The 25687-nt window shown below is 39.5% G+C and overlaps 1 protein-coding gene across 2 annotated transcripts in view; it reads left to right on the forward strand.

Moving 5' to 3' along the window:
* ift80 (intraflagellar transport 80 homolog (Chlamydomonas)) overlaps positions 1 to 25687 on the forward strand; it is a 288715-nt gene that overhangs the window by 158944 nt on the left and 104084 nt on the right. For both annotated transcript variants that reach the window (XM_063045849.1, XM_063045850.1), the window contains exons 9-11: positions 15700 to 15879; positions 21549 to 21667; positions 25291 to 25365. In XM_063045849.1, the coding sequence (XP_062901919.1) occupies positions 15700 to 15879; positions 21549 to 21667; positions 25291 to 25365 (374 nt within the window). The remainder of the gene's footprint in view (positions 1 to 15699; positions 15880 to 21548; positions 21668 to 25290; positions 25366 to 25687) is intronic.

Genomic DNA, 25687 nt, shown 5'->3' on the forward strand with positions numbered 1-25687 from the left:
TGACACTCTTGAGTTTCTGGTATGCTGCTGGTTTTTTCCACGGCGAAGAGTGATGCATTGTACTTCAGTTCATTTGTCTTTTGTTCCCTATTGCTAGCTCTCCTACATCATTTTCTAACTGCTTGATATCCACTCTTGCCTCTCTTTTACTAGGTATATCTGGAGAAAAGATATTAGGCATATATAGCATATGGAACTGGAGGAAAGTATTTGCTGCTAAGCTCTGCAATAGCTCAAAGTAGAGGCTGCTAATAAACATGGTACCTGTACAGCTCAGCTGCAACAAATGCAACTTGAGCACCCACACCTTATGATGAGTATTATGATGTTGACATGGAGTGCTTGGTGAGAGGTTGCAGACTTCAAAAATGTCACTGTACTGCTATCAGTGCAGCATGATTTGTATATTGTGATTGATTCTTTCACATTTTCTCTTACTTTTTTTTGTGTTACCAACCTCTTTTTGCTTATGTTTCTTACTTTCCAATACCATCCACTTAGGTGCCTGTGATGTTACTAATAATTGTTAAAAGCTCATACTTCTTTCATTGGAAAAGGCAACACGTAACAACCAGGATATAATGAATCTTGGGACCTGACTATTTACTTTAAAAGCTTTAAACCCTTTTGAGGAAAGTCTCTACAAATCTCATCATGGATTTTGAATGAGGAAGCACAAGCATAACAATTTCTACAGAATTCCCTTTCTATTCTGTATATTTTTCAGAAATATTGTAATTAAAATGAAAATTTGCATAAACCATTGGCTTTGTATCAGACTTTTGCAAAGATTGTTTGGCACAACTGTTATAAGGACAGGTTTCTAACACTTACTGCTTTCTGTGTTTATACATATGAAAGATTAAAGCTTTGTCAGAAACTAAATCTCTCATTACATTACTCAAAATCATTCAGCAAGACACTACCACACTTTAATGTTTCATGAGGGACTCAGTTTGAGGGCAGCAGAATTGAGTAGGAAGGTTCTCATGTTTCCTTTTGACATAGAAGGAAGCCATTTAGCACACCAAGTCTATGCTAGCTCTCAGAGCAACCTTATTAATCCCAATATTTCTCCACTTATTTCCTTTTAGCTTATTCTCTCACTCATATCAATTTTACCCCAAATTCTCCGACCACCTACACTAGAGAAAGTTTTCAGTAGCCAATTACCAACCAGAACATCTTTGTGGTCTCTTCTGGCCAGATAGCAAGGTAATTTCTACTCATACTTAAATCAGACAGGAATCAGCAGTGTCCAGATATAATATCAATAGAAGAGGACCATAGCCAGAATATTGTAGGCATGCTGTCTGCCAGTTGCCTGTCTACGAACGGAGGTGGATGGTTGTGTCGTGCTACTGTTGGGGAGGAAAATGTATCTTGCTGTAATGGGTGAGAAAGTTTTGTTTTTGTATGGGGTGGCATAGTTTTTTGCAATTAGAGTTAGTGGCTAGGAGGAGTGAAAGCAGAGTGTCTGGAGGATTAACTGCAATGAATTACTGGAGCCCAGTGCAAAGCAGGCTTTACTCCCTTGTGAAATCTGTCAGCGCACAACTCCCCTTTGGAGAAGAAGCAAAACTTGCATTAATTTTCCACTTCTATTACAGAAAGGACCCAAAGTATCTCAAGGGTGTTTCAAGCAAATCCCCAGTACTTCATTAATTTGTCCCAAGATTCTGTTTTTTTTTAACAAACTTTACTTGATGATCTGACAATGCCCTTACCCCACTCCCCAAAAACCATCATTGGAATTTGAGTTTTGTGAAATCATCAGGGCCCAGTCTGCAGATTTTAAACTCTACCACCTTTCTTGGTACACTGTTCAAAAAAAAAAATTGGTAAAGGGCAATACAGAGGAGTAACTATTTTCTGCTCACCCTACTGCCACTCTCTGCCCATTCTCATCTAAGAGTAATTGTCCTAGAGACTGCCAAAAGTGCTGCACTGTATTCTGAATTTAGTTTCACTGTTTCTTTGGCTACTAATATGATTTTGCCTCTTCTGTCGTAAGGCTTAAATCTACTTAATGGAGACTTTCAATATTTCCACAAGTTAAACATAATTTAAGGGTGGAATTTAATATTCATTGTGTTGTGTGTTAATGTTTAAAAGCAAACCTTCTAAGGTTTAAAAGAAATAATATTGAAGTGTACTTTCCAAGCATGTTAAAGAAAAAAAACTGTGCTCATTATTTAAGACAAAGAAACTAGATACTGCTGTTTGCTTTATAGTAACTAAAAAGAAAATAAATTACCTCACTTTAAAGTCTTTCATTAGCTTAACTTTCTCATTCATGCACCAGCGTTTTCTTTGTCTCTACCATTTTTTAAACTTGGCATTTATATTCTTTACTTTGACTTTTCTGGTTTTCAATTACATGAACTAGGAATTGAGAACATAAAACATAGAGAAGTACATACGCAGAACAGGCCCTTTAGCCCATATCTTTGCTGACCACAATACCAAACATCTGCCTGCACAAGATCCATATCCTTCTATTCCCTGTATCTATACCTCTAAATGCATCTTAAATGTTATTATCAAATATGCTTCCACCACCTTCCCCAGTAGTGCTTTCCTGACACCTACCACTGTCTGTGTAAGGAGAAAACCTTGCTTCATAAATCTCTTATAAATTTTCCCCTTCTCACCATAATGCATTTGACATTTGACCAGGGAAAAAGACTTTACCTAGTTCACAGCAGGCAGTGCAGACTTCCTATGTTGCAGTTGCAGATTTGTGCTAAGAAAAGAGCTATTATTATCTTCAACTTATTGTCTCAGTTCTTGCGCTATACATTGAACTCCCAACTGTTATATCGATTGCCTTCAAACCACCAAGATCTATGATCAGATTGGGAAAGATTAGGCTAGTGACCTTTAGCCCAATAAAATTGGCAGCCAGGTAAGTTGGGTGGAATGAAACACAAATAAAAATTCTCAAGAGCATCTACATACCTGATAATAAGTCAATGCCTTCAGCTTGCTGGCCATGACATGCTTCTGTGGCCCACTCTGTAAAGGTCACATGAACAAGCAACATAAGTTGCATTAAACTTGAGATTGATTGCAGTTTGATGTCACCATGCTGGCTTTGGTCTAAGCTGGTTTTGGTACTTAGACCATAAGACAAAGGAGCAGAAGTCGGCCATTCGGCCCATCGAGTCTGCTCTGCCATTTTATCATGAGCTGATCCATTCTCCCATTTAGTCCCACTCCCCCGCCTTCTCACCATAACCTTTGATGCCCTGGGTACTCAGATACCTATCAATCTCTGCCTTAAATACACCCAATGACTTGGGCTCCACTGCGGCCCGTGGCAACAATTCCATAGATTCACCACCCTCTGGCTAAAAAGATTTCTTTGCATCTCTGTTCTGAATGGGCGCTATTCAATCCTTAAGTCATGCCCTCTCATACTGGACTCCCCCACCATGGGAAACAACTTGACCACATCCACTCTGTCCATGCCTTTCAACATTCAAAATGTTTCTATGAGGTCCCCCCTCATTCTTCTAAACTCCAAGGAATACAGTCCAAGAGCGGACAAACGATCCTCATTTGTTAACCCCCTCATTCTCAGAATCATTCTAGTGAATCTTCTCTGTACCCTCTCCAACGTCAGCATATCCTTTCTTAAATAAGGAGACCAAAACTGCCCACAGTACTCCAAGTGAGGTCTTACCAGCGCCTTATAGAGCCTCAACATCACATCCCTGCTCCTATACTCTATTTCTCTAGAAATGAATGCCAACATTGCATTAGCCTTCTTCACTACTGACTCAGCCTGGAGGTTAACTTTAAGGGTATCCTGTACGAGGACTCCCAAGTCCTGTTGCATCTCAGAACTTCAAATTCTTTCCCCATTTAAATAATAGTCTCCCTGTTTATTTCTTCTGCCAAAGTGCATAACCATACAATTTCCAACATTGTATTTCATTTGCCACTTCTTTGCCCATTCTTCCAATCTATCCAAATCTGTTTCCTCGGCACTACTGGCCCCTCCACCTATCTTCTTATCATCAGCAAACTTCATCACAAAACCATCTATTCCATAATCCAAATCGTTGATGTACAACGTAAAAAGAAGCGGCCCCAACACGGACCCCTTTGGAACACTACTGGTAACTGGCAGCCAACCAGAATAGGATCCCTTTATTCCCACTCTCTGTCTCCTGCCAATTAGCCAACACTCTATCCACGTATGTAACTTTCCCATAATTCCATGGGCTCTTATCTTATTAAGTAGCCTCATGTGTGGCACCTTGTCAAAGGCCTTCTGAAAATCCAAATATACAACATCCACTGCATCTCCCTTATCTAGCCTACTTGTAATTTCCTCAAAAAATTGTAATAGGTTTGTCAGGCAGGATTTTCCTTTAAGGAAACCATGCTGAGTTCTGCCTATCTTGTCATATGCCTCCAAGTACTCCATAACCTCATCCTTGACAATCGACTCCCAACAACTTACCAACCACCAATGTCAAGCTAACAGGTCTATAATTTCCTTTTTGCTTCCTTGCCCCCTTCTTAAGTAGCGGAGTGACATTTGCAATCTTCCAGTCCTCCGGAACCATGCCAGAATCTATTGACTTTTGAAAGATTATCGCTAATGCCTCCGCAATCTCCACAACTACTTCCTTCAGAACACGAGGGTGCATTCCATCTGGTCCGGGAGATTTATCTACCTTTAGACTATTCAGCTTTCTTCCCTGCCACCTTTGAGTGTCCGGTATACTGCTGATGTCTTCCTCAGTGAAGACTGATGCAAAATACTTGTTCAGTTCTTCCGCGTTCTCCTTATCTCCCATTACAATTTCTCCAGCATCATTTTCTATCGGTCCTAAATCTACTCTCACCTGTCTTTTACTCTTTATATACTTGAAAAAGCTTTTAGTATCCTCTTTGATATTATTAGCTAGCTTCCTTTCATAGTTCATCTTTTCCCTCGTAATCACCTTCTTAGTTTCCTTTTGTAAGCTTTTAAAAACTTACCTCTGTCTTCCCACTAATTTTTGCTTCCTTGTATGCCCTCTCTTTTGCTTTAACTTTGGCTTTGACTTCTCTTGTCAGCCACGGTTCCATCCTTTATCCATTTGAAAATTTCTTTTTTTTTGGAATATACCTGTCTTGTACCTTCCTCACTTCTCGCATAAACTCCAGCCACTGCTGCTCTGCCATCCTTCCCGTCAGTGTCCCTTTCCAGTCAACTTTGACCAGTTCCTCTCTCATGCCACTGTAATTTCCTTTACTCCACTGAAATACTGACACATCGGATTTCGGCTTCTCTTTTTCAAATTTCACAGTGAACTCAATCACGTTATTATCACTGCTTCCTAAGGGTTCCTTCAACTCAATCTTTCTAAGCACCTCTGGTTCATTACACAACACCCAATCCAGTACAGCCAATCCCCTAGTGGGCTCAGCAACAAGCTGTTCTAAAAAGCCATCTCGCAGACATTCTACAAATTCTCTCTCTTGAGACCCAGTGCCGACCTGATTTTCCCAATCCACTTGCATGTTAAAATCTCCCACAATTATCATAACGCCACCCTTCTGACAAGCCTTTTCTATTTCCTGTTGTAATTTGTAGTCCACATCACTGCAGCTGTTTGGAGGGCTATAAATAACTGCCATCAGGGTTCTTTTACCCCTGCGATTTCTTAGCTCAACCCATAAAGATTCTGCACCTTCCCATCTTATATCACCTCTTTCTATGATTTGATATCATTTCTTACCAATAAAGCCACGCCACCCCCTCTGCCTACCTTCCTATCCTTCCCATACACTGTGTATCCTTGGACGTTCAGCTCCCAGAGACATGCATCCTTTAACCACGTCTCAGTGATGGCCACAGTATCATACCTGCCAATCTGTAGCTGTACGACAAGATCATCCATGCACATGGAGTGACTAATGTTCGGGAACAGGTTTTAGATTAGCTTCCTTTGTATATTGCTATGCAAAATATTTCCTGTATTCAATAGAAAAGGTTACAAACAGTGCCAGAAGTAAACAAAAAAAGATTCTGCAGATGCTGGAAATCCAGATCAATACACACAAAATGCTGGAGGATCTCAGCAGATCAGGCAGCATCTACAGAGACGAATGAACAGTTGATGTTTTGGGCTGAGACCCTTCATCTGCAATAGAAAGGAAGGGGGAAGAAGCCAGAATAAGAAGGTGGAGGGAGGGAAAGGAGTATAACCCGGAAGGTGATGATTGAAGTCAAGTGAGGGGGGAGAATAGTTGAGGAAATTGGTTTCAAGTTTTTGGGTCATTGGCGAAAATTATTGGCTTGCTTCTGATTTCTATAAAAAATAAATTGACATTTGACAATATGCTCAGCAGAAACTTATGAAACTGCTGAAATGTGTCATTTCTTGTATGGATCTGTGCAGTGAAAGAGCCTTTCGTGCTGCTATGTGATCATATAGGGCAGCCAAAATAAGCCAGCTATGACACATCTTTGACTTAGCCCAAACTTTCAGTATTTCTCAAGTACGTGAAACACCCAGAATGCTTCAGAACATTTCCAGGACATACAAAAACAAATACATACAAAAGTATTGAAAAATAAATAAAGAATAAAGAAATATAAGGACTCAACATGTAAGTGCAATTACAAAGAAAGCGCGGCAGTGTCTCTACTTCTTTAGGAGTTTGCAAAAATTCGACATGACATCTAAAACCCCCTGCTCTACTCACTTTACACTTATGACTGTATGGCTAAGCACAGCTTCAATGCCATATTCAAGTTTGCTGACAACACCACTGTTGTAAGTCAAATCAAAGGTGGTGTAGAATCAGCATATAGGAAGGTGATTGAAAATCTGGCTGTGTGGCGCCATAACAACAACTTCTTACTCAATGTCAACAAGGCCAAGGAGCAGAATGCAGCGAAATACAAGGAAATCCAGGAGGAAAACCTGATGCAGCCCGCAAGAGAACTGCAACTTGGGAGAAGATTTGTTTTCCAGCAAGACATGACCCCAAGCATAAAGCCAAAGCTACACAAGAGTGGCTTAAAAACAACATAGTTACTGTCCTGGAGTGGCCAAGTCAGAGTCCAGACCTCAATCCAATTGAGAGATTGTGGCTGGACTTAAAAAGGGCTGTTCACTCACAATCCTCATGCAATCTGACAGAGTTTTGTAAAGAAGAATGAGGAAAAACTGAAGTGTCCAGATGTGCAAAGCTGATTAGAGACCGATCCACACAGACTTAAGGCTGTAATTGCTGCCAAAGGTGCATCCACTAAATACTGACTTGAAGGTGGTGAGTAATTTTGCGATCAATTACTTTTTGTTTAATAATTGTAATAAATTTAAACCAATTTGTAGAAATTAGTTTTCGCTTTTAAATGAAAGAATCTTTTATGTTAATTAGTATCAAAAAAAGCCAAATAAAATCCACTGTTATTCAATGTTGTAAATCAATGAAAACTTCCAAGGGGGGGAGTGAATACTTTTTATAGGCACTGTACTGTATATTCACCTATGGAAAAGACAAGTGTATTCCTAACCTAAAGCAGGATTCTTCAATGTGTGTGAAACTTAAATGCTGGGTGGACGGTTACAATATAGTTTCGTCTTTCAGCTGAGTTGTGTGAGGAGTCCAATGTCTGTTGACAGCTGCCACCCAATGAGAGTAACTTCAAGGATTCCGTTTCACATCCTAAAGTTGTTGTCAAATCACCCTTTCCCTGTAGCAACCAGGCAATTATATTTAAATAACATATTTACTTATATTAGCCATTTGGATTTGTTTAAATTCAAGCACATTACCATTTGGGGTTCTCTGAGAATCAATAATTTTGTTCAAAATAAAACCTAATGTATAACTATATTTTAAAACTGTACATAGTGTTGATTTTGTTCTTTTTCTTGCTTTAGCATGTATTTGATGTAAAAGGTTCCTTCACCTTCAGAGTAGTATGTTTGATTATGCTTTTTTGTCGCATTTTATTAATTCTGTTAATAGTTTTTGTTAATTTTTTCATGTATTTGTCCTGTCCTATAGCTTTATATAAATACACTTCATAATGTAATAATAAGATATAAAACTGGAATGCCTCCATGAGGATTCTCTAATCTAATGTAAGTTATCTGAATTCATGACTAAGATCATCTGGACAAGGTGTTACATTTGAGAGGTGAAATGTAATGGGAAATGTACAATAAATGGCAGGACCCTAAGGTGTATTGATAATAAAGGGATATTTGGTACACTTAGCTCAAAATTTAGCTCAATTTCTCCTTTGGCTCCTCCCACTTCCTTCAAATTAAAGGTGTAACCATGGGCACTCTCATGGATCCCAGCTGTGCCTGCCTTTTTGTTGGCTACATGGAACAGTCCATATATAATATAATATAGTACGCTGCCCTCAACCGCATCTTTTCCATTTTGTGCACGTCTGCCCATCCTCCTGCCACCCCACCAGCCTCTGCTTCCAGCACATAATTCTCCGTAACTTCTGCCATCTCCAGCAGGATCCCACTACCAAGAACAACTTGCCCTCTCTGCCCCCCCACCCCACTTTCTGCTTTCCACAGGGATTGCTTCCTACACTACTCCCTTGTGCATTAAACCCTCCGCACTGATCTCCCTCCTGGCATTTATCCTTGCAAGTGGAACAAGTGCTACACTTGCCCCTACACCTCTTCTCTCACTACCATTCAGAGCCCCAAACACTCCTTCCAGGACACTTCACCTGTGAGTCTGAGGTCATCTACTGTACTAGGTGTTCCTAGTGTAGCCTCCTGTATCTCGGTGAGACCCAGCGTAGATTAGGAGACCGCTTTGCCCACCAGCTATGCTCCATTGGTCAGAAAAAGTGGGATCTCCCAGTGGCCACCCATTTTAATTCCATTTCCCATTCCCATTCCGACATTTCAGTCCATTGCCTCCTGTACTGTCACAATGAGGCCACACTCAGGTTGGAGGAGCAACACCTTATATTCTGTCTAGGTGGCCTCCAAACTGATGGCATGAACATCGATTTCTCAAACTTCTGGTAATGCCCCCCCCCCCCCAATTCTCCTTCACCATTCACCATTCCCATTTCCCCCTCTCAGTTTATCTCCTTACTTGCCCATCATCTCCCTCTGGTGCTCCTCCCCTGTTTCTTATTTCCATGGCCTTCTGTCATCTCCTATTAGTTACCCCTTCTCCAGCCCTGTACCTTTTTCACCAGTCTACTTGCAAACCCCTTACTTCACCCCTTCTTCCCCTACCCCGCTTCACCTGTCACCTCCCCTCCCCCCTCCACCTTTTTACTTCTTCCCCTCCCTCTACTTTTTACTCTGACTCCTAATCTTCCTGATGAAGGGTCTCAGCCTGAAACATCGACTGCACTCTTTTCCATAGATGTTGCCTGGCCTGCTGAGTTCCTCCAGCATTTTGTGTATGTTATTTGTTACAAGTGTATAGCTTCCACAAAAGCCACCGCACAAATGGATAGGGTGATAATGAAGGCATAGGGCATACTCTTCTTCATTGGTCAGTGTGTTGGGGATAAAAGTCCAAGTCATGTTGCAATTGTATAATACTTTGATTAAGCCATGTTTGGAGTCTTGTGTGCTGTGCTGTGCTGTTGCCACATTACGAAAGGATGTGGAGGCTGCTTTGGAGCGGGTGCAGAGATATTTACAGGGACAATGCCTGTATCAGAGAATTATTCACTGTAATGAGATTTTGGACAAACTGAAATTGTTTTTCTCCAGAGTGTTGGACATTGGGGGATGACTTGATGGAAGTATATAAAATTATGAGAGGCACAGAATGGATGAGTTGCCTTATTCCCAGAGGGCAACACTTTAAGGGAAGAGGGGAAAGTTTGAAAAAGAGTTTGAAGTTTGCAAGGCAAATGTTTTACACAGACAATGGTAGATGCCTGAAAAGTGCTGCCCTGGAAAATAATGGAAGCAGATATGGTAGCAAAATTTAAGGAATAGAAATATGTGCAGGCAGATAGGAATTATTTAAATTGGCATTATGGTTGGTATAGCTATTGTGGACCATAGGACCTATTCCTGTGCAGTACTGTTCTGTGTTCAACACATTGTGACAATCAGCCACAAAAGCATTGTGAGACAGCAAAAAAAAAACCTAAGTTTCCACAAAAAATGTGATTATTATTGCACATTGCATATTCTGTGCATGATTGATTGAGAACACAATCACACTGGGGTGTGATATTTCCTACATTGCTGACACTCACTGTTAGGGCTTATTTACAAAGACTTATTATTTGAAGAAGATACTGAATTATTGACATGAAACTAGGCATTGTATGCAGTAAATTGTAAGAAATATTATACCTGTGATGTATTATGTAATTTCTATTTAGCTGTATTTACTTTTTAACTTGTCTCTTCAGTGAGTTATAATTTATCCTGTTGGGAAAAGATGAGCTATGGTTTCCTTATCGTCCTTTGAAATAATTTTATCATATAATTATTTTTTAAAATTTATTTACAGGCTATAGGCAGTTGTACCAATTTTGTTATGACATCATTGTTATAACATTGCCATATTCCCATGACGCCTGCCTCTTTAAAGTTTGAATTCTGATTGTTGTGTCATTCATCTGCCAAGTGTTCAGAAAACCAAGCTATTTCACAGTTCCTATTTTACGTAAAAAAAATCAAGTTGCATGACAAACTTAAAGTTTGAGATATCCAGAAAAGTATCAGCAATATGTTTCCCTTACCCAGAAATCCTGTATTTTTGTTTACATAGGATCTCTTTTTTTTCCTTGACAGTTTAAAAATGTATATTTGAATTAAGGATAAAAAATATTTGGCTAAGTATATACATAGAAGAGCTTTAGAATGATATGGGCCGAATGCTGGAAAATGGGACTAGCTTGGTCAGCATGAACTAGTTGGATCCAAGGGCCTGTCTGCATGCTGTAATTGTCTATGACTTTGTAATTTTATACATTTACTTACAAAGGCACACATCCAGAAAAGTACATAGAATACCAACTCAGAAGTTAAATTCAAATTCATCATTGCTGAAATGTATATTTAGAGCCTCACAGTAATGAATTTTATATAATGGTACAAGATTACATGGGGACTAGATGATAAAATTTCCATTAACCACATTTAGCTTATAACTGGTTAAAGTACTCATATAACATGACTGTCTAGTTTGTCTATTTTATAATTTATTTTATTTTTTCCTAGTTAAGTTTTGATTTTGTGTTAGCCAGAAAAAATTGTAACACCTGCTTTAATAGTATTAATTGAAAAAGACCACTACTGCCAGGCACTGCAAGATGCCGTAGAGTTGTGCAAAATTGTTGTGTACTTTAGATATTGGAAGCATTTAAAAAAAAGACATTGTGAAGAAAAGAACTTGTAAATGAATGATTACATAGAAGCAAAGACACTGCAAATCATATTGTCTCCTCACAATAACCAGTCATGCTCAATCCAAAGGATGACAGTTGTATGCAATGTTCGTAAACTGTTAGCTGCCAATGTTATAAAATAGTTATGTGATGAAGTGAGATACTGTATTTTCTATTGGAATGTACAAATTATAAAATAACTATTGTTGAGTTTAAATTGCTGATGGCAATCATTTTAACTACCAGAATATAGCAGATTGAAACTACTTTTAATGTGGCTGTGATGTAATTTGGGGGGGGGGGGGGAGAGAGAGTGAGAGAGAGAGAGCGAGAGAGAGAGAGAGAGAGAGAAAACAAGTTCTGTAAATCTTTTATGCAATAAAGCAACAGGATTGAGAGATTTATAAATGCAGGCTGAGAATGCAAAATTATAATAAGGCCAGAGGCACAATTACCAAGAAAGCACCTCCTAAAACATAAAGCAGAACAACAAAATTTTCCCATTTTTGTCATTTCGGATGTAGAGAGCAATTGGCTCAATTAAATTGAAAATGGGGAGTAGCTGTATGAAGACCGAAGAAATATTAGCCATTGTTTTTCAAAAGTGTTCACAAAATTCATGTGAAACTAAATGTGAAATCCTTCAGTGTTCCAAGCTACCATGCTTAACAATTTTTGACAGGAGCTCAAAGTTCAATTTCAAAGTTCACTGTTAATTTATTATTGAAGTACATATCCTGAGATTAAATAATACTGAAAATGTGAGTTAGAGAGTCCTTGAAAGTGAGTCCATAGGTTGAGGTGAATGAAGTTATCCACACTAGTTCAGGAGCCTGAACATTGGAGGGTAATAACCATTGCTGAACTTGGTGGTCTGGGACCTAAGGCTTTTGTACTTCCTCTCCAGTGACAGCAGTGGGAAAAGAACATGGCCTGAATGGTGGGTGTTTTGCTAATGTTGAGTGAGAGGTGGTTGTTGTCTCACCATTCAACCAGATTTTCAATCTCCCTCTTATATTTAGGCTTTTTTAGTTTCTATAGTGATTCTGATCAGAACTATAGGCATCCATTGATTCAGTCTATAGTGTCTAATAGCAGAGTGCAAATTTGTTGTCATTCACCAGCACTTGCATGAAGTATTGCACCCAAACACTCTTCACAGGGCTTCCCTCAATTCATTTCAATGGAAGAGAATAGTCATGAGAGATGAAAATATTAATGGTTTTACATTGTTTATTGAGTGTATTTGAATGTTCAGTTTATTACTTCTTTCAAATTTTCCCACTTTAGTAGTTTGAATTTTAATAACGTTGGGTTTTTGAGTGCCTGTTCAGTCATTTTCAGTTTTTAGCTGCTTTGATAGTTGGCTAAGCTGGAGGAATGCCTGGGCCAGTGATGGAAGTTCTGAAAGTTTCTTTGGCAAGGACTGTTCTGTATGCCCCCACCACCTGCTCTCCCTCCTGCTTGCCCCTCCTCCAACTACTACAGTATGAAGGGATTTACACAGAAGTTGAATTTTGGTGGAAGGCCATGTCATTGAGGATAGAGCTGCCTTGTTCAGCAAGCTTCTATCAGATATTAATTTGGTCGAGTGTTCATCAGTTAGCATCTGAGTGCAAATTTAGGCTATCATTATGTTGCACAATGCAGTTAATGTTATATGGCAGAGAAACAGTTAAATTCTAATTTTAGAATACCTGGTAACTGATAGCCACTCACACATAAAGTGCTGAGTTTCTTGGTCATAAGTCAGAATCAGAATTGAGTTTATTATTACCGGCATGTGTCGTGAAATTTGTTAACTTAGCAGCAGCAGTTCAATGCATACATAATATAAAAGAAAAAATAATGATAAATAATTTACAGTACATGTATATTGACTAAATTAAAAATCATGCAAAAAAACAGAAATAATATAAATTTTAAAAGTGAGGTAGTGTTCAAGGGTTCAATGTCCATTTAGGAATTGGATGGCAATGGGGAAGAACCTGTTCCTGAATCTCTTGAGTGTGTGCCTTCAGGCTTCTGTACCTCCTACCTGATGGTAACAGTGAGAAAAAGGCTTGCCCTGGGTTCTGGAGGTCCTTAATAATGGATGCTGCCTTTCTGTCTGAGACACCCCTCCTTGAAGATGTCCTGGGTACTTCGTAGGCTAGTACCCAAGATGGAGCCAACTAAATTTACAACCCTCCATAGCTTCTTTCGGTCCCGTGCAGTAGCCCCCCACCCCCATACCAGACAGTAATGCAGCCTGTCAGAATGCTCTCCACAGTACACCTGTAGAAGTTTTTGATTGTATTTGTTGACATACCAAATCTCTTCAAACTCCTAATGAAGTAAAGTCATCTTGCCCTCTTTATGACTGCCTCGATATGTTGGAACCACATTAGGTCCTCAGAGATCTTGACACCCAGGAACGTGAAACTGCTCACTCTTTCCACTTCTGATCCCTCTACGAGGATTGGGATGTGTTCCTTCGTCTTGCCCTTCCTGAAGTCCACAGTCAGCTCTTTCATTTAACTGACGTTGAGTGCTAGGTTGTTGCTGCGACACCTCTCCACTAGTTAGCATATCTCGCTCCTGTACACCCTCTTGTCACCATCTGAGATTCTACCAACAATGGTTGTATCATCAGCAAATTTATAGGTGGTATTTGAGCTATGCCTAGCCACACAGTCATGGGTATAGAGAGTGTAGAGCAGTGGGCTAAGCACACACTCCTGAGGTGTGCCAGTGTTGATCGACAGTGAGGAGGAGGTGTTATCACCAATCTGCACAGATTGTGGTCTTCTGGTTAGGAAGTCAAGGATCCAATTGCAGAGGGAGGTACAGAGGCCCAGGTTCTGTAACTTCATCAGGTGCTTGTCGGCAGTATTTGTGGGTAAGACCATGTGGAAGTGATTCCTCAGATTTATTTTTAAACTGGAGTAAAGGAACTGCATTTGCTTAACATCTTTTTTCCATCCCGCCTGATTCAGAATAGTTCAGTTTATCCATTAAAGAATTGCACTGTAACACTGCACGTTACAATGTTCTCTTGTGTAATGGTTTAAGGGAACAGTTGACTGGAAGTTAGGTTTTTTTGACTTAATTGCCTGGTGATTTAATTGCATGTAAGGATCTAAGTTATTGGAGCAATAATGGAACAGAGGACAGATTACCATAATACTTTGCAATTTTTTTGTTTCTATAATAGTAATTGTTATCATTTTACAGCATTACATTGTGTAGAAGGAACTAGTGCTTTACATTGTGTATTTTGCTAGATTGTACCAATGCTAATTACTCCATTTTTCCCAAACATTCTTTCAGTTAAGTAAGAATGTATATATAGGAACTTATCAAATAAGGTTAACTGCTAACAATTGTATTGATGATGTACAAACTAGTACACTAACACTCACAAACATTTTTAAAGGTAAGAATAGATTACTGTATCGAAGATCATACATTTAGGAAGGAAATGTCAATTTTATGCTCTACTTAACAGAGCAGATCTCAGCAGAAATATTTGTAAGGAGTTACTTTATAGCCTGAACTATAGTTACATTATATATTAATTGGTACATAATTGTGAATTTATTTGGTCATTCATACATCTCTGTATTGAGATATTAGTTATACTTGTTCTGGATGATGAATCAGCACATTAGAAGAAAAAGAATCATCCTTCACCCAACAGCTGGTTTGCAAATATGGTATATTGAGGATGGAAATTTTTAGGAAGGGTTAATGATAGCTGTATTGAAAAATGTGAATGAACAGATGAGCTAGCAAGGTAATTTAATTAAAAACTGAAAGAAAGGAGAAGGCTGCAGTTTTCATGAATTGGACTCTAGAGCACTTAGCAGAACATAGAAGTGTAACTATAGAATCAGAACATCCTGTACATGCATACTGCAACTATAGTGCACTGAACTTGATTATCATTGGAACATCTATTCTCAGTGATGTGATTCTTCAATATTGTTGGGGCTCCAACCATGCAGGTGAGTTTTCCATAAAATTCTTGATCAGCTTTGCAAATATTGGATAATCTTTTAAGTGCAAAGGATGAGTTGTGTATTGTTCAGTATTCAGACCCTCTGCTCTAGATTTGTTCAACTAACCTGATGGACAATGCTGACCTCTGGAAAGTTAATACTGGGAGGCTTTGGCATTGCTGTTAAAGATAATGGGGAAATGTCTGAGTTGACTCTTGTGCAAAATAGTCATGATCTTACACAGATGTAAGATAAGTAATACATGTGTTTTCAAATACGTTATCCTCTTTGTAGTGGAAGCTTGAATATTTTGAATATAATGTGATTAAATGCTACTTTTCTATGTTACAGTGGTCTTATGCACTTGAAAAGCCAAATACAGGAAGTGTATTCAACATTACTTGGTCTGTTGACGGTATTCAAATTGCTGGTGCTTGTGGAAATGGTCATGTGCTTTTTGCCCATATCATAGAGCAGTGCTGGGAGTGGAAGAATTTTGAAATCACACTGACAAAGCGAAGATCAATGCAGGTATATTTCTAAAATAACAAATTCTCACAGAATGCAAATGATAGAGAATGGCATAGAAATGATTGTGTAGCACATCATTTTTAGTTGTGACATAAATAGTTTGCAACCTAGATTTTGCTGGGAATTGTGAAATGCACATATTGAGAGCTTTATTTCAGCATTGCTGTGTAGGTGGCACATAAACATAATGAGCATGCATGGGTGACTGCAGTTCCTGTACAACACTTAGAGGCTCCAGTGCAAAACTGAATCTTTGATATGTAATGAACCTAAAATTATGAATCACAAAGGCTGAAACTTTGCAATTCAAGTGATTGTTAATATGGATAAATTATGGTCAGTGCCATATGCAATACTTCCATCCTCAGTCTGCTAATCCCAATGTATTTTACCACAAAAAAAAACAGATGGGAGTTATCCTTGCCTTCCTTGGCTTCTCATCTAGTCTGGGTTCCTGGTTGTGCTGTTGGAGCAGCATACAATATGAAGCCAAAGGACCTTTAAAAGCCTCCAGTCGAGTTTGAAGGAGAGTATAATCAGAGTCCTCAGAATATTATTCTGGTGCTCAGGCTGATCAGGGAACATCCTGCAGTTCCTTTCACAGAGAGATCTTGTTTTTTTTTGTTGAATACTTTATATTTTATAAACCTTGCCTACTGCACAGGAACCGCAGCAGAAGCAGAACAGAAGGAAGAATTACAATACATGGCAGGAAAATATGCAGAGCACAAGTCACTCTTGAAGAATGTTCTAAAAACTGACTCTTTTCACAGTCTGACCCAATAACAAGAGACCTTGTCACTTAGAATTTTACAATACCTTGATATCCAACTTTGGCAAATACAATCAATATTACTAGAAATCACATGAATTTTCCATCACTCAACAAAATTGTCATTTCCATTGTTACTTGCATTTGTACAAACATCATGGAAATCATTGTACAGTAAAGAAAAATACTTTAGGTTTTCCTACACTACATTAAAAGCAGCCAATGTGATGGGATGAGCTCTTTGTCTGACAAAGACTTTATTTGACTACAAGGAGGAAATTTTGTAAAAGGATAAGAGCATAAGACATAGGAGCAGAATTAGGCCATTCAGCCCATCGAGTCTGCTCCACTATTCCATCATGGCTGATCCCTGATCACACGCAACCCTATACACATACCTTCTCGCCATATCCTTTGATGCCCTGACCGATCAAGAAATGATGAATTTCCAGCTTAAATATACCCATAGACTTAGCCTCCACCGCAGCCTGTAGCAGAGCATTCCACAGATTTATTACTCTCTGGCTAAAAAAAAAATCTTCCTTACCTCTGTTCTAAAGGGTCACCCGTCAATTTTGTGGCTGTGCCCTCTAGTTCTCGATACCCCCACCAGAGGAAACATCCTCTCCACATCCACCTTATCCAGTCCTTTCAACATTTGGTAGGTTTCAATGAGATTTCCCCTGCATTCTTCTAAATTCCAGTGAGTACAGGCTCAAAGCTGCCAAATCCTCCTCATATGTTTGCATCTTCATTAGATGTTGTCTAATGCTAATCACCTGTCTATACAAATACCACTCTAACTACAAGGATTTAAACTATTTCCTTGTTTCTATAACTATAGCTCTCAAAACACTTACCTCATTCTGGACAATAACTGCAAACAGAACTTATTAATTTCCTGAACTGTCCTGATGCTAAGGCTGTACTGAGTGCATTTGTTAGAATAGCAGGAATATACAGAAGCATCCTCTTCAGCATAAAATGAAGCCTCAGTCTGTCTCACATTTAATGAGAGTGACAGTAGTTAGTGCTCTTTATGTCCAGTTGCAAACTGGACTCCAGGTCATGTTTTGAAGACTTCCACTGATTCTCTATGTTGCCACTGACCCCGTATCAGCAAATGTACTAGTTACGCTAGCACAAGTATAGCAGCAGATCTGGATGAAGCTATTCATCAATAGAAGTAGAAAATACTACACCACTAAATGATTATGTTCTGTCCATGATGATCAAGACCCATCAGTGCCAACAAATGAGAATTTTCATGCCGATTTCCCTTTCTAGTTATTGTACTACTGTTCCATGGAGAGCAAATCATGAAAGCCTAAGCCAAGTAATTCATCATTAATAAACGTTCAACGTTTACCATCAATATTGTAACTATACAGCCATTCATTTGTCACTGTTGTGCATTCCTTTTGTACCTGTGTTCTAAGTGCCTTCATCTGACCCATAATTTCTAAACAGTATTCCTACTGTTGCTGATCCAAGTTGATGAAAGATTTCTCTCTTGCAGATGGACAAATCAACAGATGGTGTAAAATGACAGTGACCAGCTTTGTCCCTAGATGGGTTAGACCACAAGACATAGGAGCAGAATTAGGCTATTTGGCATGATAAATGCCATCATTCAATCCCATTCTCTTGCCTTCTGCCTGTAACAATTGACGCCCATCTTAATCAAGAACCTGTTGACCTCCGCTTTAAATATACCCAATGACTTGGCCTCCACAGCTGTCTGTGGCAATGAATTTCACAGATTCACCATCCTCTGGTTAAAGAAATTCTTCCTTACCTCTGTTCTAAAGGGATGTCCTTGTATTCTGAGTCTGTGCCCTCTGGTCCTAGATTACCCCATTATAGGAAACGTCCTTTCTACGTCTACTCTATCTAGGCTTTTCAGTATTCAATAAGTTTTAATTTGATCCCTCTTCATTCTTCTAAACTCCAGTGAGTACAGGCCCAGAGCTATCAAATACTCCTCATTTGCTAACCCTTTCATTCTTGGGATCATTCTTGTGAACATCCTCTGGACTCTCTCTGATGCCAGCATATCCTTAGTAAGGGGCATCGCAATACTTCAAGTGTAATCTGACCAATAACATAGCGTTACATCCTTTCTTTTATGTTGTAGTCCTCTTGAAATGAATACCTACTTTGCATTTGTCTTCCTTACCACCGACTCATCTTGCAAGTTAACCTTGGGGAATCCTGCATGAGGACTCCCAAGTCCCTTTATTCCTTTTACCAAAATGCATGATTGTACATTTCTCTGTGTTGGTGCGTGGCCAAGTGGTTAAGGTGTTCGTCTAGTGATCTGAAGTTTGCTAGTTCGAGCTTTGGCCGAGGCAGCATATTGTGTCCTTGAGCAAGGCACTTAACCACACATTGCTCTGCGACGACACTGGTGCCAAGCTGTATGGGTCCTAATGCCCTTCCCTCGGACAACATCAGTGGCATGGAGAGGGGAGACTTGCAGCATGGGCAACTACTGGTCATCCATACAACCTTGCTCAGGCCTGCACCCTGGAAACCTTCCAAGGCGCAAATCCATGGTCTCATGAGACTAACGGATGCCTATATATATATGACCACCATGATATATATATACACACACACATTTCTCTACACTATATTCCTTTTGGTTACCTTCAAATTTTAACACTTCACCATAAGTGGCAACATTTTGAACAAACTGGCTAATGGGAACTCATGGGCCAGGGTGGCAGCTGTGGGAAGAAGAGTACTGCTATCCATTAGGAAGGAGAGCAAATTCTTATTTCTTGGACCCACTGAAGCTAATGCAGACTAAGGCATTTGTTTTTGTTAAATGGAATTACATTTTGCTAGGGAATTGATTACAGAGCTATGATCATAATCTCAAAACTCTTACAAACAGATAATCCACTGCTTTGATCTGCACTTGGGTGGCAGCAAGTAGAATGGACAGCAATGATCTGAACTTTTATTCTGATACTGAGACTTAAATAACTTGCCTGTGCTGCAATGACAGTTGATAGTTTGGCTATCACTTGTTGCCCTTTGTTTCAGTCTGTGGCTTCAGCTGCAGTAGTGCTCTTTGTATCCTTGCCAGAGAAGTTGGTCTCGAAAGAGCTTTGAAACTTGGAACTTGAAACTTTGAAACTTGGTATTTCCTGCAGACTTGCATGGGATCTAGGCATTCAATCAAGGACTTGATATACATTGACATTGGCAGTTATGTGTCACAGAGTCCTCATTTGAGTCTTCCAGGCTGAACTATCGGTGATCTCAATCTCTATGGCGGTAACACGGAAGTGGCCTTTAACTCCTGATTTTCCTTCTGTCTACACAAGTACACACACACGCATCCCAACCCTAAATAATACCCATCATTCCACATGAAGCCAGATTCGGAACTAGTGAATGGACAATGGAAACTTTGATAGCATGCCACATTTCTTCCCTTTTGCAGAGATCAGCAGCTCATCTTTTGGGGATTATATAGGTGCCATATCCTGTGAATCTGAAATGACAAAGGCTCAAAGTCGAGGCTGTGATGAGGGGAGGAGGCAGCGAAAAGGGTTAATAACATATATTTTCACAGGCAGAACAGATGGTGTTTGATGACGAGAACGAGAATTGACAGGGCTGAACATAAATAAGCATGCACTCTCTGCAGTGATTTCCATGGTGAGGGTCATTGCATTGTCACAAACATCTGTAACTCTAAACAAAGTTAGTGATCCCCTTGTTGTTTAGTACTGCAGCCACCTATGTGTTTTAAGGTGGCTAACGTGCTTAGTAATGGATCCCCAGACTCTGCCATAGGTTAGACAGGAGGTACATGAAGGGGCAGTTGTTAGGTATTAGGTGAGATGATGTTCTCTTCCTGTTGTTACGCTGAGGTCTTGTGTGCATCTGACAATGGGATTCAATGTTCTCGATGCTATTTTGAATGTTCCTTTTTTTAAAACTGAATGGCTGTGGATTGTGGGTCAGGGGTTTCTGCAAATCATTGGGGATTCCTCTATACACCATGGTTTTCCCTTGCCATGACATAACTTAGAATGGAATATTTGTTTTAGGAGTCCAATGTAAGGCATGCGAATAATGTTGGCAAATCATCTAAGCCAGTTGTTGTTTGTAATTCAGGCCCCTATGCTGGGGATGTTGGCCTGGGAGAGGATGTAAATGTTGTTTTGTATATTCCACCAATGCATATGGTGGATTTTGCAGTGGCTGCATTGTTGATATGGTGCCAGTGCTTTGAGGTGCCTGCTGTAGGAGTCCATATGGCAGATTTGTGCAACTGGATGAAAATACATATGGAGTTAGTAAGTTTGCAGATGATACAAGGATTGGTGGTGGTGTGCACAGTATAGAAGACTGACAAAGAATATAATGGAATATAAATTAGTTACAGATAAGGGCAGAGAAATGGCAGATGGAGCTAAACTTGGCCAAATGTGAAGTATTGCACCTTGGTAGGTCAAATGCAAAGTGACAGCACACTGTTAAAGGCAAGATCCTTAGGTGCTGAAGAGCAAAGAGTCCAAGTTCAAAGCTCCCTGAAAGTAGCTACATAGGTTGATAGTGGTTAAAAAGACATATGGCATTCTTGTCTTTATTATTCAAGGCAGTGAGTTCGAAAGTCAGGAAGTTGTAACTCTAGTTATGCTGCAGCTGGAGCATTGTATACAGTTCTGGTCGCCCCATTATAGGAAGGATGCTGAGGTTTTGGAGAAGGTGCAGAAAAGGTTTATCAGCTCCGTTTTAAGCTCCATCTATAATTTAGGATTTTGTCTTTACATGTGGGTTGCAAAACATGCTCATACTTGTGCTGAGTGTTGCCAGCAGTTTCATGGGAAACTAATATGTTATGAACATCAAATTTCTGATTGTGTTCTAACAGGTGCGGAATGTGTTGAATGATGCAGTAGATGTTTTAGAATTCCGCGACAGGGTGATAAAGGCCTCATTGTCACAAGGGCACTTGGTAGTTGTAACCACACTGCAATGTTATGTATATAGGTAAGTTTGTTTTTCTTTGAAAAATTTCCATTGGCAAGGCTACCTGTGAAAGTACTTGTCAATTACATATCCCTTAAAGTAAATGTTCAGTGCCTATAAAAAGTATTCACCACCACCCCCTTTTGGTGAATTCTTTATTGTTTTACAACAATGAATCACAGTGGGTTTAATATGACTTTTTTGACACTGATCAACAGAAAAAGAATCTCTTGTGTCAAAATTAGGAAAAGGGGAGGTGCAACGAGACCTGGGTGTCATTATACACCAGTCATTGAAAGTGGGCATGCAGGTACAGCAGGCGGTGAAAAAGGCGAACGGTATGCTGGCATTTATAGCGAGAGGATTCGAGAACAGGAGCAGGGAGGTACTACTGCAGTTGTACAAGGCCTTGGTGAGACCACACCTGGAGTATTGTGTGCAGTTTTGGTCCCCTAATCTGAGGAAAGACATCTTTGCCATAGAGGGAGTACAAAGAAGGTTCACCAGATTGATTCCTGGGATGGCAGGTCTTTCATATGAAGAAAGACTGGATGAACTGGGCTTGTACTCGTTGGAATTTAGAAGATTGAGGGGGGATCTGATTGAAACGTATAAGATCCTAAAGGGATTGGACAGGCTAGATGCAGGAAGATTGTTCCCGATGTTGGGGAGGTCTAGAACGAGGGGTCACAGTTTGAGGATAGAGGGGAAGCCTTTTAGGACCGAGGTTAGGAAAAACTTCTTCACACAGAGAGTGGTGAATCTGTGGAATTCTCTGCCACAGCAAACTGTTGAGGCCAGTTCATTAGCTATGTTTAAAAGGAAGTTAGATATGGCCCTTGTGGCTACAGGGGTCAGGGGGTATGGAGGGAAGGCTGGGTTCTGAGTTGGATGATCAGCCATGATCATAATAAATGGCGGTGCAGGCTCGAAGGGCCGAATGGCCTACTCCTGCACCTATTTTCTATGTTTCTATGTTTCTATGTTTCTAAAATGAAAACAGATCTCTACAAAGTGATCTAAATTAATTGCATATATAAAACACAAAAAAATTAATTGCCTAAGTATTCACTATGTTTAATATGACATACCAAATCAAGCTAATTGTGTGTAGAAGTCACATAATTATACTTGTACTTTATTATACTTTATACTTTATTGTCGCCAAACAATTGGTACTAGAACGTACAATCATCACAGCGATATTTGATTCTGCACTTCCCACTACCTGGATCACAAATATTAAATATTAAAAATAGTAAATATTAAAAATTTAAATTATAAATTATAAATAGAAAATAGAAAAATGAAAAGTAAGGTAGTGCAAAAAAACCGAGAGGAAGGTCCGGATATTTGGAGGGTACGGCCCAGATCCGGGTCAGGATCCGTTCAGCAGTCTTATCACAGTTGGAAAGAAGCTGTTCCCAAATCTGGCTGTACGAGTCTTCAAGCTCCTGAGCCTTCTCCCGGAGGGAAGAGGGACGAAAAGTGTGTTGGCTGGGTGGGTCGTGTCCTTGATTATCCTGGCAGCACTGCTCCGACAGCGTGCGGTGTAAAGTGAGTCCACGGACGTAAGATTGGTTTGTGTGATGTGCTGTGCCGTGTTCACGATCTTCTGCAGCTTCTTTCGGTCTTGGACAGGACAACTTCCATACCAGGTTGTGATGCACTCTAGAAGAATGCTTTCTACGGTGCATCAATAAAAATTAGTGAGGGTTTTAGGGGACAGGCCAAGTTTCTTTAGTTTTCTCAGGAAGTAAAGGCGCTGTTGGGCCTTCTTGGCAGTGAACTCTGCTTGGTTGGACCAAGTCAGGTCATTTGTGATACTGACCCCGAGGAACTTAAAGCTTTTGACCTGGTCCAGTTGCGCACCACCGATGTAAATTGGATCGTGCAGTCCGCTACTCCTTCTGAAGTCAACAACCAATTCCTTCGTCTTGCTGACGTTGAGGGATAAGTTATTGTCTTCGCACCATGCCACCAGGTTCTTAATTTCCTCTCTGTACTCAAACTCATCATTACCCGAGATACAGCCTACAATTGTTGTGTCATCAGCAAACTTATATATTGAGTTATTATAATTAGTTAAATGGAGATCACTGTGTGCAGTCAAGGTGTTTCAATTGATTATAGTAAAAATACACATGTATCTGGAAGGTCTAACTGCAGGTGAGTCAGTATCCTGGCAAAAACAATACCATAAAGATAAAAGACTCTGTAAAAAAAGGTTATTGAAAAGCACAAGTCACAAGATGGATACAAGAAAATTTCCAATATCCCTTGGAGTACAGTTAAGTCAATCATTAAGACATGGAAAGAATATAGCACAGCTATAAATCTGCTTAAAGCATGCTGTCCTCAAAAACTGAGTGACCGTGCAAGAAGGGAACTAGAGAGGGAGGCCACCAAGAGATCTATGACAACTCTGGAGGAGTTGCAAGCTTCAGTGGCTGAGATGGGAGAGACTATGCATATAACAACTGTTGCCAGGGTGCTTCACCAGTCACAGCTTTTTGGGAGAGTGGCAAAGAGAAAGGCACTGTTGGAAAAAAAACCTCACATGAAATCTTGGCTGGAGTTTGCCAGAAGGCATGTGGGAGACTGAAGTCAGCTGGAAGAAGGTTGTATGGTCTGATGAAATCAAAATTGAGCTTTATGGCCATGAGACTAAATGGTATGTTTGGCGTAAGCCAAACACCACACATCATTACAAACACACCATCCCTATTGTGAAGCATGGTGGTGGTTACATCATGCTGTGAGGATACTACACTGCAGCAGGCCCTGGAAGGCTTGTGAAGGTGGAGGGTAAAATGAATGCAGCAAAATACAGGGAAATACTGGAGGGAAGCCTGATGTAGTCTGCAAGAGAACTGCGACTTGGATTGGTCTTCCAGCAAGATAATGACCCCAAGCATAAAGCCAAAGCTGAAAGCAAACAAGAGAAAATCTGAAGATGTGTGTTTTGCTTAAAGCCAAAGCTACACAAGAATGGCTTAAAAACAACAAAGTTAATGTCCTGGAGTGGTCAAGTTAGAGTCCAGACCTCAATCCAATTGAGAATTTGTGGCTGGACTTGGAAAGGGCTGTTTACTCTCGATCCCCACACAACCTGGCACAGCTTGAGCAGCTTTGTAAAGAAGCATGGGGTAAAATTGCAGTGTCCAGACGTGCAAAGCTGATAGAGACCTATTGACACGGAGTCAATGCTGTAATTGCTGCCAAAGGTGCATCTACTAAATATTGACTTGAAGCAGTTGAGTAATTATGCAATCAATTATTTTGTGTTCAATAATTATAATGATTTTAGACCAATTGTAGAAATTTGTTTTCACTTTGACACGAAAGTGTCTTTTCTGTTGATCAATGTCAAAAAAGCCAATTTAAATCCACTGTGATACAGTGTTGTAAAACAATAAAACATAGCCCAAAGCTGATGTATCAAAAGATATTTTTATGGAATTTGCTGTGCTTTTGATTATGTTCCTCTTGGCTTAATATCTCTTATTTTCCCAAAACTGCTAAAGTAAACATGTTAGTTGTGTTTAATGTACAATGTACTTTAAAGTGTCGCAGAGTCTGATTTCTTTCTTAATTATATAACTTATAAAGTATACATAGTGTATTTATTAATTTTATTTCAGCACCAAGAATTGGAATACCCCACTTGTATTTGACTTGAAAGAAGGTACTGTTAGTTTAATTCTACAGGCACAGAGGTGAGCAATCTATAAGTGCTTGTTGATAGAGCTTCCACGTACATAAAGAAATTTACTGTAGCTCAAATTCCTTTCAATTGTGTAAAATTATATTTTAAATTTAAAAGTCAATTTTATAAAACAGTTGAAAATAGGCTATGATTTGTAATTAAGATGTAATAATTATTATGGAAATAATTTTAATGATTTTCTAATATTTACTTAAGGCTACTGTCATTCTCATTTCTCATTTATCTCTTTAAAAGCATAATGTAATAATTCATTTTCAAAGCTCAAATTACATTTTTTTAAATATTCAAAAATTGGCTATGTTTTGTGATTG

Source organism: Mobula hypostoma, chromosome 4 (genome assembly GCF_963921235.1).
Source record: "Mobula hypostoma chromosome 4, sMobHyp1.1, whole genome shotgun sequence".
Classification (NCBI taxonomy): domain Eukaryota; kingdom Metazoa; phylum Chordata; class Chondrichthyes; order Myliobatiformes; family Myliobatidae; genus Mobula; species Mobula hypostoma.